An 18,581-nucleotide genomic window follows, 5' to 3' on the forward strand; every position below is an offset into this window, starting at 1 on the left:
GGTTGAATTGACCGCATCTCTGTCACGATCCTCCCATCCACGATTGGGATGAATGTCCATTGATATAGTGATATCGAGGACAACAAATTTCTCCGGTCCTGCCAGAAGGAGCAACCCACGACTATCCCATCTAACGACAGCCCACTTTACCCGCAAATGCCGGGAATAATGCATACGGAATGCAAAATTCGTCACCCCATGAAGACAATCTTGTCTTAGGTAACCATTTAGAAAGGTTCCACCCTCAACAGACACGAACACATTAGCAAAAAGACATAATATTGCAAGAGCTCTAAAGAGCGTGGCAGCCATCTTGGCATGCATTGAGTTATTCCCTCCTTTTCTTATGTTAACGATGTTGTCATCATGCTAATTAGTTGAAATTAACACAAGAAAAGCAGTGAGGTTTCTATCAAAACAAACTCAACTCTAACCTCGCTTTCATTCACAGGCCAGGTAACTAAGCACACAACTGCAAAAACAGTAATTTGAAACAGAGTCAACGTCATTAATTTGATTCTCAAAGTTTGTGTTTGTCCTAAATTTATAAGGAAAACAGACGTTAAGGAGAAAGTTCACTCCTCAAATTATTTCTTAAATAAATGTTTTTTAGTACTGTGGTCAATATGTATAAGGGCTGGTGCAAAGTCAAAGGTTGACCATATAAAAAGTCAGGTTGACCGCATAAAATTTCAAAGAGACCACATAAAAAGTCTAAGAGACCATAGAAATAAGTAAACAATATTGACTAGTACGGCGCCCCTTAATGACTTTGAGACACAGTAACATCTGATGAACCCCCTAACAATGACATCATAGACTTCCTGTTTTTGCGAGAAAATCACGTAATGAGACCATGAAGTAAAAATGTGAGGCTTCTGATTGGTTTAAAAACTCGTATGACTGTCTCATGATTCCCAAACAATAGCTATTAATGATGACTCATTTCCTGTTTACCAAAACATGTTCAGACCTGTTAGCGGCAACCCCTTAGAGTCGTTTCTGGGTATTATACCCTGTTTCTGGGAAAGTCACGCAATGGAACCATAAAGTTAAAAAGTGAATAGGGTGGCTAGTATAGCTTGAATGATATATCATGAAGCTTAACGCACTCATAATATAAAAAACATATAGATTTCCATCAAATGATTATCACACGTCGTAACCACAGCAAAGGGACATATTTTTGATGACTATCGGGGTGGCGCTCCATCGTCGCTTTGCTCCTCCTCCCATCGCGCCTTGATTTTTGGACACAGCCATCCCCTACTCAGCGTTTCGAACATCATTGATCGCTATGCCCACAATGCTTGTTCTCCTCCGCTTGCGTTGCCGCTGTGCGCAAAAGCCATGCTGTGGTAGCCATGATGTGAAAAAATATATAGATTTCCAAAAATGAATTCCATATAGTTTTCCAAAATCTGAGCACCAGTATTTAATTCCAAAATCTGGATACTAGTATCTAGACCCAACGTCTGGTAAAGTATGATAGTAGGAGGGCTTGTATCAGATCATTTTGGGAAAAATGATCTGGTACCCCCAACTACTATACTACTCTCTTCCTACTGAAATACCGTGGTGATGTGATTTTTTATAGCCTATGTTAGCCATACACATATCCTTTATTGACGACATCAAAATCAGTTTAATCTCAGTGTAAGAATTCCAGACAACATTTGATGGTGTCTACAAAACGAAGACCGAAGACCCAAAAACGAAGACCCAAAACGGACTGAAACGCATTGTTCGGTGCTAAAACAATAAAATCGATAGGGGCTTCGCTTTGTAGAAATGCCCCCCTCAAACTACAAAACGAAATCCCTCGCTAAAAGCGCTTTATATATCACGCTGAAACAATAAAGTCGATGGGGCCTTCGTTTTGTAGAAATGCCCCCCACCCCCCCTCAAACTACAAAACGAAGACCCTCGCTCGATGCTAAAACAAACGAATTCAAGTGGCTTTATGCCAGCCTCAAACTATTGTGTATGTCACGCAAAAAGAAACGAATGCATATTATACGAAGGTTCACAATAACAAAGAAAAGACAAATATTTTATTTCAGAGATGTGTTTCTATTTATCTTGAACATCTTGATAGTGTCGCACATGGCGGCTGTCATCTAACAGTTCTTATATATATTATGAACAGTATTCTATTATTCAAAAAAAATTCATATTCATGCTCGCTAAAAGCGCTTTATATCGCGCTGAAACAATAAAGTCGATGGGGCCTTCGTTTTGTAGAAACTCGCGGCCCCCCACCCCCCCTCAAACTACAAAACGAAGACCCTCGCTCGATGCTAAAACAAACAAATTCAAGTGGCTTTATGCCAGCCTCAAACTATTGTGTATGTCACGCAAAAAGAAACGAATGCATATTGTACGAAGGTTCACAATAACAAAGAAAAGACAAATATTTTATTTCAGAGATGTGTTTCTATTTATCTTGAACATCTCGATAGTGTCGCACATGGCGGCTGTCATCTAACAGTTCTTATATATATTATGAACAGTATTCTATCATTCAAAAAAATTCATATTCATGCTCAGTTGAAATGATGTATGGGGGAAAAAGCGGGCTGAGCAATGCGATTTTCGGGCGCTGAAAAATTGAGCTGCATATAGAATGACGAATTTTTACACTAAACTAGTATTTATCATAACAGTGACCTAAGCGCTCGTGAACTTGTCGAGTTAGGTGTAAAAAAATCGTTTATTTCAGACTATTCCAACTTTGCATATCATTATGAGTGCTTTGAATAGTGACGAAACAAAGTTAGCGAATAAATGAAGTTCACAATTTCTAAGTTATACATATTTTTATCTTGCAGGAATTCAAAGATTATTTTTTAAAATTTGTTTATTATGGAGAGTTCATTAGAACTGATAATGACCTTGAAACGGCAACACAAGTTTCGCTCAACAATTATTGTAGCGAAACAACGCATCAATGTAGCGGAAAACATTTAAACGTGTGCCAGGGCCCCAGGGGAGTGGGGGGGGGGACTCTCATATAAAAGGAGTAGGGGTGCTAGTCGTCTCGCTTAGGGGTGTAAATAGAAACGACTTTGAGAAAGTCTAGGGTGTAAATTTCGGATTTAGGTCTCACTTAGCCGTGACGGTTTGGGGTATACAGTTTGTGACCGCGTGCAGGGAATTTACAATTCGTTTTTGTAAACACACGGTCCGAGCGCTGTAACTTTCCAAGGATTTATGCCAGTGTCCTGAATATTCTTTTGGCTTTTGCTAGCCATATAAGTATTATTTTATGATAGCAATCACTTTTCCAAGCCTTTCATGAGTGCGGCATGATGCGAAACACCGTTTTCTTACATGTCACGTACGTCACCAACGATCTATGCCAGTGTCCTGAATATTTTGTTGGCTTGTGTTAGCCGTATAACTGTTATTTATTGGTAGAAATCACTTTCCCTAGCCTTTAATAAATGCGGCATAATGCGAAACACCGTTATCTTACGCCTTGTAAAATTTCCTGCACCTTTACAAGACGTGACAAGTAAGAAAACGGTTTTTCGCATTATGCGGCAGTTATGAAAGGCTATGGAAAGTGATTTCTGCTAATAAATAATACCAATACGGCTAGCACAAGACAACAAAAAATTCACGACACTGGCATAAACCCTTGGAAAGTTATAGCGGTCGGTCCTGCACCTTTACAAGACGTGACATGTAAGAAAACGAAGTTCTTTTCAGCTAATGCAAATCACTCAGTGACTACGCATATGCAAATGTTATGATCTTCTTTTTGAATAAAAATCCAAGATTCGCACGAAGGCGTCGCTAAATTAATCCGAATGGTGAAAGCACTTTCGACCCACCTTCGTTCAACCTTTACGATTTGATCATCCCAAGTCAGTACTTTGTACGAGAGCGAGCGTTAATCTGCTTTGTTTCTTCGGTTGAATGGGTACAGATGTCATAATATTGAAGAGGGCGTTGACCGAATCGCTTAAACCAACTAATTGTCTTAGTATTTGAGTTGTTCGAAACATCTGCTAACGATAGCGAGTTCTATTTTGGAGTTTTTTCACGAATCAGGAACCACAAGCACTGCAAAGAAGACGACAGGAAGCCACGACCTACGATCGTGAGTATATAAGATTGTTTTTACGGCGTTAGGCGCGCATCAAGGGGCTCAACAAAACTAGCGTCCTCATCAACATGTATATCCAGAGGTTATGGTTGCCTTCTCTCCCGTCTTCCTTTTAGGTGCTATTGTTGATGGTCTTTTTTTGTCCCTGTAATAAGTTACACTATCTCGCGAATTGAAATGGCGTTTTTCAGTACAGAATGAAAGTGGATTTTAGAACCAGACATTCAGCGTTCATATTTCGGTTTGATTTCAATTCGTAATATGGTTAGCAATCGAAAATCCCCCATACACATACTTCAGACAACACACTTTTGCTAAAACGGTCTCCGAAATGTTACGTTTTCGTTGCCGAAGTAAAAGTCGAGAACTCTGAATGCAAATATAATGCAATTAAAACTTCGACAGAAGGAACAACACGTACCGCCCATGACTGATAGCTTCACGTTGTTTGCAAATTGCAAATGCGCCACCAAAAGTGACTCTGTTAACAGATGCTAAGAAATAAAATGTAGTTCAACACCCAGGACGAGCTAAGACTTACGTTAAAAAATAAATAAAAGCGATAAAGTCGTCTTACAGTCAGGTCAAGCGTAATTAATCCTTCCTACACTATTGAAATTTAATATTCAAGTCATTTTCCAAATGGTCTGGATAGCACAAGTGTTACTAATATTTTAAAAAATACAACCACACTTTTGAATTTTCGGAACATGTTTCGATGTTTCAAACATCATCTTCAGCCATAGAGAGTGTAACATTAAAATTTTTTACAAGATAATTCGTATATATATATAACTATCAATACAATGATTCTTTGTAGATTAAATGTTCGTTACAAGTACGTAAAATTCAAACGAACCAACAATATTATAGAGAACACAACTGACATAACGGTAAAAGTTTAAAAGTGTAATGCTAAACTGACATGATCAACTTGTTCGGGTTTCAATAGCCTGCGTAGCAGGCGTCGAAAGGGGTAGGAGTAGGGGATAGGGGATAGGGAGGAAGGTAAAAAGGGGAGAGGGATTGGGGAGAGGGAGAGGGGACGCCTGCTCTAAGAACCCCCTTTTGTTCATATTAGCCTGCGTAGCAGGCGTCGAAAGGGGTAGGGGTAGGGGATAGGGGATAGGGAGGAAGGTAAAAAGGGGAGAGGGATTTGCGCCTGCCACGCAGGCTAGGGTTTCAACCGCTCAATATGGAAGCTCTCCTTGATTTTGAGTTGATAGAAAGAAGTAGCATTATCAATAATTTTGAAGCAAGAAACATCACAATTATCGTGACAATTTTTAGAAGAACTAAGATGCTTGAAAATATGAGAATTTTTGTCCCGGAAAAGGTGCTCATTTACACGTGTGTAGAAATGCCTGTTGGTTTCACCAACGTAGCGAGCACCACAGCCCGCACAAGTAAATTTGTATACAACACGTGATTTAAGAGAATCCGGAATGAAATCCTTTGGACTAAAAATGTTGCACAGTTTGAATGGAGAGAAAATTACTTTAACATTTAAATCCTTGCAATACTTGTTAATAATAGATGAAATTTTCTTTCTGGTATAAGTTGAATAGAAACCGATGTAAGGTAGTTTGTAAAAATGGCAGATACATCATGTTTAGGGGCTTCTTTTGTAGTAACATTTCTAAGATAACCTTGAACGGACTTGTCAATTAGCCAACTGGGAAACATATTACGTTTCAAAATAGTAGTTAGAGTATTGATATCGTTTTGAAAACCCTGAGTAGTGTTGTTAATTTTATATGCCCTGTCGATGAGAGTTTTAATTAACCCTAATTTGTACTGAAAGGGAGTAAAACTGAAATAATTTGTAAGTAGACCAGTGTAAGTCTTTTTTCGAAAAACAGCCATTTTTCTATGGCTGAAGATGATGTTTGAAACATCGAAACATGTTCCGAAAATTCAAAAGTGTGGTTGTATTTTTTAAAATTCAAGTCATTTTATGACGCTTTTGTGCGTGTTATTTACGCTCGATCTGAAACGAAGCGCTATTAATACTATTTTTATTTCCCCTTTATATGGTCAATGCAAATTATGGCTGCATATTCGGCCAAGAATGAAGCAACAAACAACTTGCGAACATACAGCGAAAATATTACAGGGGCACCCAACGAGAATATAGTTAAAAATCACTTAAACATAGCATTGTTAAAAGTATTTTAGTATTTTAAAGGTAGATATAGGCATATTTTTATCCTTAAAAAGTTTCATCTGTTCGGGTTCCCTAGCTGAAAGTCTAGTGATCCGAAATTTATAGGGATCAAAACTTACCTTTTCGAAAATTTCAGCCAGAAGAAAGGCTCCCGAAAATTCTAGGTGACCTTTTTAGGGTAAAAATCCGTTAAAAATGGACAATTATAACATGTTTTAGGTGTTCGAAAATCCTAGGACAGGCAGACAAGCAAGGAATTTTACAATAAATGTTCCGAAAATTCTAGATCTCAAATCGTCTTCCGAACAGATTTTTTCCGAAAATTGAGGTTGGGTGCCCCTGATATGATAAAAAGAACACAAACAGAAGCATATTACGGTTAAATATTGAAAGTCGTGTGTCTTGCGAAGCTCGCTGGCAGCGCACAAACTTCGAACAACATTTTACGCATAAGAACTGTTAGCAGTTTCCCCAGCGAAAGGCTAACTGCGGGAAAAAAGCATCAGTGTGAAAAAGCAGCACATTTGCAGAATGGCGCAAGGCCAATACCGTTTAACAGGAAGATCTGTTTTTTCCGGGTTTCTGGGAAAATTCCTAAGAGGCGTCATTTCCAGCACGCGATTGTCGCACGTGGGCGTGAGATTTAATCATAGAAATGAAGACCAATGAGAATAAGTGATAAGCAGTTGTATTTTCTACTACCTGACAGGTAGCTTTGTGAACTCACTCACTGAAGGAGATACGACCGAAGAGAAATATGTTGTTGCACGACATGCGCCATTGGTACCCATAACGTGACCCGGAACTTTGTAATGTTTAGCCTCCCACGCAGAAGTTCTCAGGGCTTCGTTCCTCCCCAACGAACGTTAGTGGGGGAGGAACGCGTGACGACGCCCCAAGAATGTATGCGTGCGAGGCTATGTAATTTTCCGCCTCCCAGCTTCAACCTCGATCCCAGGGTCTCTCTTGTTTGTTCCCATGGAGATTGCCCGTGAAGTAGTGCCAACAGCTTAAATGCTATTATTCATTTAACTCAAAGATAATTTTTTTGGATTTCAAGTGTAATGATAATAGTAGTAATAAACCATTCTTTTCACACGATAATGTGTAAAGCTGAATAGTTTGTGGGGTTGTGCACAAATCATATCAAATCGTATTGGTTTTTGAGGAGAGGGAAGACCGGAGTAACCGGAGAAAAACTTCTCGGATCGGAGTAGAGAACCAGCAAACTCAACCAAAAACGGAGTATGGGAATCGAACCAGGGTCAGATTGGTGAGAGGCGAGTGCTCTCACTACTGCGCTATCCCTGCTTGTTGTGTGAAAAGGCAGTTGGTCGTTCGCTATAATTGGTCAATTCAGTTGACGTGTCAATCAACTTGAAGCTACGAACGGCCCTTGCACTCCTGGAACGAACTATATAGATTGGCCATGTGGTATTATAGGTATCGATAGGATTAATTATGAGCTTGAGGGTGTAAGTAGTTAGTATCTATTACGCGGGATGACGTAGTCAGTCCGCGTTGACATTTCGGTCGATGGTATGTTTTCATCTACCCTGGCTGCCAGAGGTTTTCCCTCTCAGAGCGACGGAATAGGCGAGGAAGAACCTCTGGTTCAGGCCGTTGAGTTCTTTGAGAAGGCCGGTCCAATGGGATGCCGTTTCATATTCCCAGCCAGATTTTGACCCTAGCAATTCGATTGGTTCCAGGAACTTGTCAGTTCTAACGAGTATTCTGATTGGTTTAGCAACTGAAAGTCGTAGTTACTAAAACAAGGAATGACCTACAACAACCTACAATGATTTACAATGCTCTACAATGACCTGCAATGAGCTACAATGACCTACTGTGTTCTACAATGACCTACAGTGATCTACAATGACCTACAATGAGCTACAATGGCCAACTTAAATAACTTACAATCAAAGAGAAGGACAAAAGAGGATCAGGGTGAAGAGTGGTGAGCGGAAAACATCCATTGTGCGTTGCCACGCAACACTTTTAACCCATTGCACGACAGCCCATATAACGACAGCATTTACGCGCGAAACTGCGAAAAGGCCCTTGGATGGTTTTCCTTTGTTTTAAAGCTTAATTGAAAATCAACAAATATCAAGGCTTTGCTTGGCAACGATAAACTCTTAATTAGAGCAGCAAAAAAAAAAAAAAAAAAATGAAGAGAAGATTATAAATAAGTTATTCTTCCATAATGTTCTGCTTGGTTCAGAGCGTGCAATGAAAATTTTCAAATTGCACAGCAACGAGGTTTTGATTGGTTTAAAGTGCAGAGTGGAATATTTTTAACCTTTGTACTGCAAACATGCTGCAGTGCCCTCAGAGCTGCAAATTATCTTTTATTTTAGCTCATTACAAGTCATAAGCTAATTTTAGCTTATGATGTAACTCATTTGTAGGTCATTGTAGATCATTGTAGCTCATTGTAGATCACTGCTGGTCATTCAACTTCGGAATTTGACATCCAAATTTCAAATTTGAGTTTTTATTTTCATATTCGACATCGAAGGGGTGTTACGAAAACTAAGACCCTCGAAAACTAAAACCTAAGACTCCGGCTTCTTAGCTTTCGTAGTACAAAAACTAAGACGGGGTCTTGGTTTTCGTACTACGTAAACTAAGACCCTTTGTTAATAGTGGTAATTACGGGAAAGAAACCCGGCAAAACTTGCCGCTAGTCGGAGATTTGAGCGCTAGATGTTGTCTCCCTACAATGTTTAACTTGACGACGCCATGATACATTTTTTCTTGTCTCTTTGAGTGTTGTGTGACAGAAAACACAGTGCCAGTCGCCGATGTTTACGTATTGGCACGGAAACTCAATATAGTAAGATAGGGTCTTTCCATTAATGAGAAACTCAGTAAGTTTACCCTTTGGTTGTAACCACTAAAAATATGATACCCCGGGTTAAATTTGTCAGCACATATTTGTTATCCTATTTCCAGTATCAAAACAGCCCTACTAATGGAAAAGGGGCCCACACAAGGACAGAGAGAAACTCCACCCTGGTCAGCGTTTTTCTCTGTCCTTGTGTGGGTGCAATTCCGTTAGCAGCGCTAACGCCCACATGGTTCATATGGGTAGAAAACTAGCACTTCACATTACACTCTAATAGTTAAGTCTCCTGACCAATGCTCCTGGGATTTGCTGTGAAGAAACCTCAGAAAACCCTCTACCACTCCTCCCCCGTCCCCACCAATAAACAGCACTTGCCATCCTTACTGCATGAAATAGGCTAAGTAATAAGAAAATCACTTGTGTCCTACATGTCCCCCATCAGACATATCATACTAAAACGAAAACATATCATACGAAAACTAAGACCCTCGAAAACTAGGACCTAAGACCTAAGACCCGGGGTCTTAGCTTTTGTAGTACGAAGACCCCGACTTAGTTTTCGCAGTACGAAAACTAAGACACCGGTCTTAGTTTCGTACCACAAAAACCAAGACCCTTTGTTAATAGTGGTAATTATAGGAAAGAAACCCGGGAAAACTTACGGCTAGTCGGAGATTTCAGCGCTGGATGTTGTCTCCCTACAAGGTTTAACTTGACGACGCCATGATACATTCTTTCTTGTCACTTTGAATGTTGTGACAACTTTATTAATTCACTACGCTAGCCACACACAACAAAAGCTGGTTTCCAGGTGGGGCGTAGGTAAACACTTTACAATAAAGCATATGTGTGTATATTTAAAATAAAAGTACATTACATGGAATCAGTGCGATCCAGTAGAAGGCATGGAAGGCGAGGAGGCAAGTTTGTGTTTGAAATCCGAAAGCGATTGTGCGATCTTTGCCTCATAGGAAAGATTGTTCCAGAGTATTGCACCACTATACTTAAAGCTGCGCTTCAAAACATTTGTGTATGGCCTTGGAAGTGCTAGATCAGTCTCGATAGTCCTAAGATTGTAATTCAGTTATGTTAGTATCATTGAGTTTTACAAAAGAGTTACTCAGTTGGGTTGGCAGATAAATCATTGAGGATTTTATACATAAGGGTAGCCTTTGTATGGAAGCGCCTGGTTTCAAGGGGTTTCCATTTCAAGTTATTCAACACATCTGTAGACCTAACATCGTATGAAGAGCCTGTAATAACCCTTCCCGCACGATTTTTGTAATTTATCTTTCAGTTGCTTACCACATGTATCCCACAGGGGTAAGCAGTAATCAAAATAAGGTTGAATGAGGAATCTGTATAAAGTTACGTGAGTGCAGAGGGGGACAAAATGGCAAATTGGCACGGAAAATGTAATATCTCATATCCTCATTGTAACAATTAAGGTGCGAAATAAGCTTGTACATGTGAGCGATGCAAAATGCAGAGAAACTAACAGAAAATCACCTATGTCCTACATATAAAACTATTTCAGTCCCCCATCAGAAAAATCATACTCTAGCTACGGAATTTGTGCATTGTCGGGTGTGACTTCACATCTAAATTGTGAATGAACGCCCAAAAGCTCCACATTGATACGCGATGGGCTTGTTTTGGGACTGGAAATAGGATAACAAATAGGTGCTGACAAAATTACCCCGGCGTATCACATTTTTAGTGGTTACAACCAAAGGGTAAATATCATTGGAAAGACAAGTACAAGGAAAGGTTCCGTTTTTGCAAACGTTGGCCGTGAAGCACTATATTTCAACAGACTTAACTGATTAGACTGTAATGTGAAGTGCTTGTTTTCTAACCCCATGTGAACCATGTGAGCGTTAGCCCTACTGGCCCATTTCCATTAGTAGGGCTAACGCTCACATGGTTCATATGGGGTAGAAAACAAGCACTCACATTACACTCTAATCAGTTAAATCATTGGAAAGACCCTATCTTACTATTTTAGAGTTTCGCTTCGCTCACTCGAAGATAAAATTAGTATCCCAGCGCGGCCGTGTAATATCCTCTATATAAACTAGCAATAATTAACAATTAGACCCATAGCCCGCAAGGGCTACGGGTCAATAGCCCATGAGGGCGAAGGGTCTAATTGTTTTAGTATCACCCAACTAGTCGGAAAGAAAAGGCAATGATAAAGTTAGCAAATGCAAGTTGAAGAAATATTTATATGGGAATAAAACGAAAGAAAGCGTCACGCTTTTCGCTACTCGAGGACTATTACTAATAGTCCTCTAGTAGCGTAGCCAATTAAATTGCAGGATTTGCATTAGTCCACTAGTTGGGTGATACTAATAAAGGATTAGTGACTCAGAGGTGCGTTCGAGTCCAGCTGCTTTGTCATCGACGAGGCTTTTGAAAGTAGTTGTATATTTTGGGAAGAATGATTTTGTACCGCTTTCTAGTAATTGTTCAGTAATTAACGTATCGCACTATATGTTTTTATGCAATATCAGAGTTATGGGATATCCGTAGATTCCGAGAAGCGCGACTTCCAAAGCTTCAGTAAAGGTATCACCAAGAACAACCCCCGCTCAACAGGGCTTAACTTCAGTGTTCCAACAGGAATGGGCTCCCTTACTCTACGTAGCCAATGCCAGTAAACGTTGTATATTATTATCGAAAACTGTGCCCATATAACAAAACAATTTTTATTTACTGAATCGCACCTACGTTCGAGGCACTATTTTATGGCAGGATCACGCCAAGACCTTGTAGATTTTTAGACTTTTATCCGTACTAGTTGTAAGTCGTTGAACTAGTCGACTGAAAGAAAAATATTACACAAGTAGATTAATGTTTTAGAATACCGAAGATAGGCTAAAAAGGAATGGAACTGATTTCGTGAATATATACTTACAATTTGTATCTTCTAATCTACACGATCTTATGGTTTGATTTCTTCTGTTGACTGTCTTTAACGTTCTTGATCGGAGGTAAGTAAAAAAGCGATTTTCGCGTTTGCAGTACAGTGTCGATTTATATATTTCTGAATTTCTAATTAGTTGTCACCTTTTAACTCACGCAAACTTGCTGTGATAAATAAATTGCAAGAATAGTTGCATACATTAAATCAGTAAGCGAAAGAACTTAACGCGCGAAGTGCGAATCATTTACAGTGACTTTAATTAATTTTATGAGCTTTCGCAAATGTTCCTTAATTAGGACATTAACCATTTCTGATATATTGAACATGATTTCGAGACTCAGGAGAATAAACTTATACACATCCTAATTTTTATTCCCTAGAGCCTTGAAATCATGAGTTTTAATATATCGAAGTTAGTCTATGGCTCTCGTGAGACTTGAATGTTCTTTTACAACACCGACGACTGAAAACGGCCCTTTCCCGCAGTCCAATACCTATGTATTTTTGCAATATCAGCGTTATGGGATATCCGTAGATTCCGAGCAGCGCGACTTCCATAACGTCAGCGACCTTTGGGGCTCGGATCAGTTTCTCAAATTATTTCATGTAAGAAATTCCTTGTATCCTGGAGCCAACTGTTCCACTCCTCTTTTTAAATTCCAGGTTTCCCTCATTGCCACTCAATGCAAGCAAAAGCCTTCCTCACGCAAACGTGTTTGTCAGTGTAAACAGACTGATTTTCGCTACACATTAAAAGTTTGATAAGTTTGTGTGCAGGGATGACGCAGTTGCCTCCTACCAATGTGGCCTGGGTTTGATTCCCATACTCGGTGTCATATGTGGGTTGAGTTTGCTGGTTCTCTACTCTGCACTGATAGGTTCTTCTCCGGGTACTCCGGTTTCCCCTCTTCTCAAAAACCACCATTTGACTTGATTTGTGTGAATCGTTGATTACAGTTACAGGGTTCCCAATTAGTGCTCCAGCGCCAGAACAACTAGACACTTAAATGAAGTTCCTTTCCTTTCCTTTTCCTTTTAATAGATCTTAATAAGCTTACATCCACCCATCCCGCGTAAACGCTTCAAGGCGTGTTTTGTTATATTATAACACATCGTGCGTGCTAGTCCAATCCAAATCCTATTACGCGACTATGGTTAAATCTACCAATATCTTGAAATGAACGTAATGAGATGCGCGCCCGATTTTGATATCCATCCAACAAGAAGAGTACTGTTAAGGGCTAAACATGAATTTGAATGACATTTTAAGTGGTTTAATTAAGGAAGGGATAAAAGAAAAAAAAATATTTTTGGCACACCAGCAGACAGTTGCCCCAGAACCCAGGGCAAACCAAGGTTGGTAGGGGACTGTTTGGGTGTCCAAATACCAATTTCTAATTTTTAAACTACAGTAAATCTCAACTATTTCTTATTCCTCTCAATTTGAGAAAAACTATCTCCTTCCAAATATGCACAAAAATCATCAAACGTTTTACAAAACACCCCAAAAGATCGATTTGTGTAATAGACCTTTTTGCAGATAAGGCGGCCATTTTGATTTGACATTGTGGGATGCTCAGGGGGCAAATTAATATGTATTTGCCCCTGGGCATCCCATAATAGCTATTTGAAACAATAGAAATCAAAATGGCCGCCGTGTCTGCAAAAAGGTCAATTAACATAGGATTTTGGCACTGCTTAAAAAGCGAACGAGATATATATTTCCATTAAACCAGGAGCCATAGGGTTTTGGGCTCCTGATTATATCGATTTTGAGCGGTGTGAAAACGACACCCATATGTAACCCCGCCTTAACTCTAAGTGTATTGCCTCCTATTCCAAACCATGAGATAACTTTTTATGGTAAGCAAAGAACTTTAAGTGTCAAGTCTTCTGGCGCTGAGGCCCTATTTGGGGACACTGTACAGAGAAATCAAACCAATCTAACTCAAATCCCGCTAAACTTCAGTTTTTGAGAAGAGAGAGAGAGGGAGGAAAACCGGAGTGCGTAGAGAAAACCTCTCAGTGTTGAGTATCAAACTCAAGCCACATATGACGTCGAGCCTAAGAATGGAACTTGGGACATCTAGTTGGGAGGCGAATTGTCTCGCGGATATTGAAGTGATTAAAAAAGGCAACATGATAAATTCTATAGTCGGCCTAAGAATTATCAGTGTCGTTTCTTTATCGTAGGTAAACAAGTTACAGGATGGCTGATCAAGCAGAGTCAGACCCTTCATCTGCTAAAGCACAAAACCAAAGCAGTGGCAGTGCTGGTTTAGGACTGACTATGTCGTACATAAAATCAATTCCAGGAATACTGAAGATGGTTGAGTTTGTATGTACTTAATTTGAAGATGCCAACATTGAGGCACATACTTTTTACAATCTCTCTCGTGACTGGTACAGAATACAATGTCCCCGTACAAAAACGAGAAAGAGAGACAAAAATAGAAGAAGAAGAAGAAGAAGAAAAAGAAAGACCAACTGTTCTACTGCTAGTCGTAGTCTATTTTTATAATAATAAAAAAAATAATAAAATTTATTTATACCGGCAAATTCAACTATGCAGTTTTTCAAATGCAATCATACCCATGATATGTAGTGGATCAACTATGGTCAGCGGAGGAAAGAATAGAGAAGGGGCTCAGTTTTCCTTTGGGCTGATTGGTTGGTTGGTTCTGCTTGATGTAATGGCATTGCCCCAAATTAAATTCGAAGGCACCGCAAGTCCTGTAATGGCATGCATTAGGAACTCTCTGTTATTTTTCCGAGAGAAGAATTGAAACAAGTTTAATTCAACCACCAGATTTGAAGATTTTCTCGTTAATTACGTATGGTTTTAACCATTGTTTTCGCAGTTCTACCACCCTCGCCCCCTCTCCTCCCCTCGCCTCCACGAAAAAAAAAAATTACTGCGCGTGCACACCCCGTTGACTATATGAGGTAGGTTGTTCATTCCTATCACAACCGTTTCAAGCTAATTTGCTTCTTATTTTTCTTTGTTTCCTACACGATTCAAGTTTACGCTCCTGTTGGCATTTGCTATTGCCTCTGACGCTTATAGCATTTATCATTATAACTTGGGGAAGATGGATTTCTTCCTGTTTGTCACAGTGACGTCATGGATTTTCGTTATTGCAATATTTATCCTGTTTGCCTTCAATATCATTTCAAAGATTAACTTCAACCTGGATTGGAATATACTGGTATGATTGAATCATCTTTACGATATAGTTAAGAAGGGCTAGTACAAAACATTGACCCCCTACTGATCTCCTTTAAAATTGACGAGAAATGAATATATAAGATTTAAGAAAATACACAGGGGCTGACTTGAAGTAACGAGGAAATTATACTCGCCTTTAAATTTCAAAGATGGCAGAATAGGGTCCATCTCCTTCATTTACCTTTTATGTCAAATAACAACCTTTCTTTTTTGATAAATGGATGCTTTTTTTATTTCTTGTTAATTTTAGAGGGGGTCAGTAAGGGAGTCACTCGCGAAAGCCACACCTTTTTATAAATTCGTTTTAAAATAGCTTGATGTGCGAAAAAGCCGTTACATAGACCTATAAGCTACTGCCCTGGTTATGGGTTCCTGGCAACTACTAATTATTAATGCTTACTTTACGTCGTTCCGAGTAGGGAAAGCATGAGCATAACCACAATGACAGGCCGGCGGGGGGTAGGGGATGGTTTCTTTTGTTGAGTCAAAAGGAAGTTATCATTCTCCTTATCATCAGAAAAGGGAAATGACTCTTTGCCGTTTTGATCAGAAAACAGCAGACCCCGTGACATAGCTAGTCACATTGAGGAAGAACTAAGAGCGCTTTCATTTCACCAACAATTACCGGAATCACTTCCAGTCCTTCAGGATGCGAACTCGTGTTATAGACGCCAGGTGTTGTTGGTTGTAGCCCGAGGGTTCGTTGTTCGAGTTGTTAGATCCCGCGCCAACCAGAATGATAGCTATTAAGAGCCTAATAAATATAATTGAACTCCCAGACTTTAACTGTGCCACGTTTTCCGTGCATTCTTTTTCGTATTCGAGAATTATTAAATAATTAAACCCTTGACGAGGATTTCCAATTTATGCAAATTCCTTTTGATTCATTCCAAGATAACTACATTTACGATGCGTTCGATTGGCCATGCGTAGATTGATGATTTAAAACGGTATGTTTGGCGTTTTGAAGCCGAGCAAGAGGCTCCCTTCGAACATGGATAATAAATATATCTTTAATTAAAATAGCATTTTACGGGATGTTTGACAAATTTAATGTGACTCTTTGTAAAACGACGGACTTCTAACAGAATACGGTCAATCGAACGCATCCTTAGTTTCTGTCATGAATTTCCCCTTACAGGTGAATTAAATCCGACGGAGATATTTCAGGAGTCGGTGTTCCTTTTCGTTTTCAATATGCGTGTGGCCTCCGACTTCCCTGATAATTTGCGCACGATTTTTTTTCCAGTTGAAAAATAAAGGTACTCAAAACTGCCTTGCAGGTTTTGGTGTTTGCAGTGGTAGTCGCTATATTACTTCTTATCAGCTCTGCTTTACTGGCTAGTTTTGTCGGTTCAGCGTTCAGCGGCTATTCATATTACGACAAGATTCGCGCTGCTGCGGTAAGTGACACCAGAAAAAAAACTCATGTTGGTAATTCAAAACAGTTGATTTCGTTCGTTTTCTTTAATCGATGTTTTATTTTTCATTCAAAGGCATTTGGATTCATTTCAATGTTTGTGTTCATTGGCGACGCTGTTTTGCACTTCTTGAAGATGCGGGGAAAAATGTAATGGACCATGGCAGAAGTCCATAACCCGCAAGTGCCAGTCTCTCTGAATGGACCTCCTTCGCTTCTTCGTTTTGTTTTCACATTTCAGACCACGTGATGTTCCCAAGGAAATGTTCCTTTTGTTTTTTCATAAGTTATGTAAACATATGCACTTGTATAAGAGGACAATTGAAAGAAACTGTTCCCTGAAGTAACATCACGTAGCGGGAAAATGAAACGTATAAGTTAAAGAGGTCCATTGGTCTTGGCCCATCAGGTTACGGGATTATATATGAATTTAAAATTCAAGTCCCGCCAAATAATGGCCAATGAGATTGACCCTAATAACATCAACGCTCCTGATTGGTCCAAGTACCTGCACAAAGGATTGCAGGTGCTAAATGAGTGAACGGCACGCAATGCAGCTACGTTTTTTCGCAGCAAAAATCTAGCAGTAGCCGGTCCAAAAATAGATAATACCGTAAACTGGTGTGCCGCTTTCCAACACAGATCGAGACTTCTGAGTTATGAACTTCTGGTCATGGCGTGCGTACTTCTAAGGGACGTTGTATTGTTCCTTTAATTTTCTGTGGTTTTGTGTGATGGTCAAAAGAGTCATAAAAGAGGATTACATAGTGCCTTGAGCTATTTAACCTGTCTTGAAAACAATGAACGTATGTTAGAGCTGCTTCATAACCATAGCATGTTGTTGTTTTGCTATATAAGATTTCAGAGTGTCATTAGTCCTTTAGTTCTTCCTGTAACAATAGACAATAGATTCGTTGAAACCCGATCTCATGTGTGATCGCCCTGCTTTTAGAATTCCAAAAGAGCCAGATCAATGTGACCTTAGTCCAAGAGAACTCCCGATTAAACTACTCTATTTACGTCGCTACAAGTTGTGCTTTTACTTGTTACACTTCCTGGGTTGTTAGGGAGCTTACAGTACCTATGCAGCCTACACGTTTTTTTTTGGTCCTAATTTTAGCATAGAGGATAGACAGTCCTTGAAAGCATTTCGCTTTGTTTTGCCCTAAAATCACAGTAAAAAATTCTCGACGGAGCCATGCCCGTTGAAGTTGATCGAGTGCTTAGGGAGCCGAGTTACAACGTTACTTCAGCCTCGGGTCAAATTTCTGAACAAGCAGAATTTCCATATTCACCTGGCCCCAGTTGTTCAAAAGGTGGATAACGCTATCCACCGGATAAGTCACTATCCCATTGGATAGCGCAATTGGTTTTGCTATGACTTATCCACTGGTTAGTGATTTATCCGGCGGATAGCGCTATCCATCGTTTGAACAACTGGGGCCTGTACTTTTTTCGCTTTTTCACTTGTACCCTTTCGTCTATAATTATTTTTTTTCGGGAAACCATTTTGTACGCCGGTTCTCCGCGGCCAAAGGCTCTCGTTCACTCTCAACCCAAGGACGTGCTTAATGTTAGAAGCTTGAGCCATAACTTAGTAAAGTAAAGCGACCATATTTAACGTCGATAACTCGTAACAGTAATTCAACTGACAAACCTGAAGTCGACGGTGCGCTCATTTTACTTCCTCCTCTCCATCACTGCTAAGTTTTACGGGTATTTAAAGCTACTTAAGCTACACAGAACGGAAAGAAGTCGAAACAAGGATACGGGATTGGATCCGGTAATCGAACTCAGGACCTCTTGCACTAAGGCCGCGCACTAACCTTCTATGCCATCATTGCTCCTTCAGAACAACATCGCGATAG

The 18,581-nt window shown here is 39.7% G+C and overlaps 1 protein-coding gene across 1 annotated transcript; it reads left to right on the forward strand.

The window, feature by feature from the left end:
• Positions 1-3,939: 3,939 nt before the first annotated feature.
• On the forward strand, positions 3,940-17,736 carry LOC137997404 (plasmolipin-like). Its single transcript, XM_068843374.1, has 5 exons — positions 3,940-4,108; positions 14,258-14,402; positions 15,088-15,273; positions 16,577-16,696; positions 16,790-17,736. Exons 2-5 carry the CDS (start codon positions 14,274-14,276, stop codon positions 16,865-16,867), a joined length of 513 nt encoding a protein of 170 aa, XP_068699475.1. The 5' UTR covers positions 3,940-4,108; positions 14,258-14,273; the 3' UTR covers positions 16,868-17,736.
• The last annotated feature ends 845 nt before the right edge of the window (positions 17,737-18,581 follow it).

Source organism: Montipora foliosa, chromosome 1 (genome assembly GCF_036669935.1).
Source record: "Montipora foliosa isolate CH-2021 chromosome 1, ASM3666993v2, whole genome shotgun sequence".
NCBI classification, from domain to species: domain Eukaryota; kingdom Metazoa; phylum Cnidaria; class Anthozoa; order Scleractinia; family Acroporidae; genus Montipora; species Montipora foliosa.

Coding starts and splice junctions, on each gene's coding strand:
- LOC137997404 (XM_068843374.1), top strand. CDS start 14,274: ATGGCTGATCAAGCAGAGTCAGACCCTTCATCTGCTAAAGCACAAAAC. Junction 14,403..15,087: donor TACTGAAGATGGTTGAGTTT/GTATGTACTTAA, acceptor ACACGATTCAAG/TTTACGCTCCTGTTGGCATT. Junction 15,274..16,576: donor ACCTGGATTGGAATATACTG/GTATGATTGAAT, acceptor ACTGCCTTGCAG/GTTTTGGTGTTTGCAGTGGT.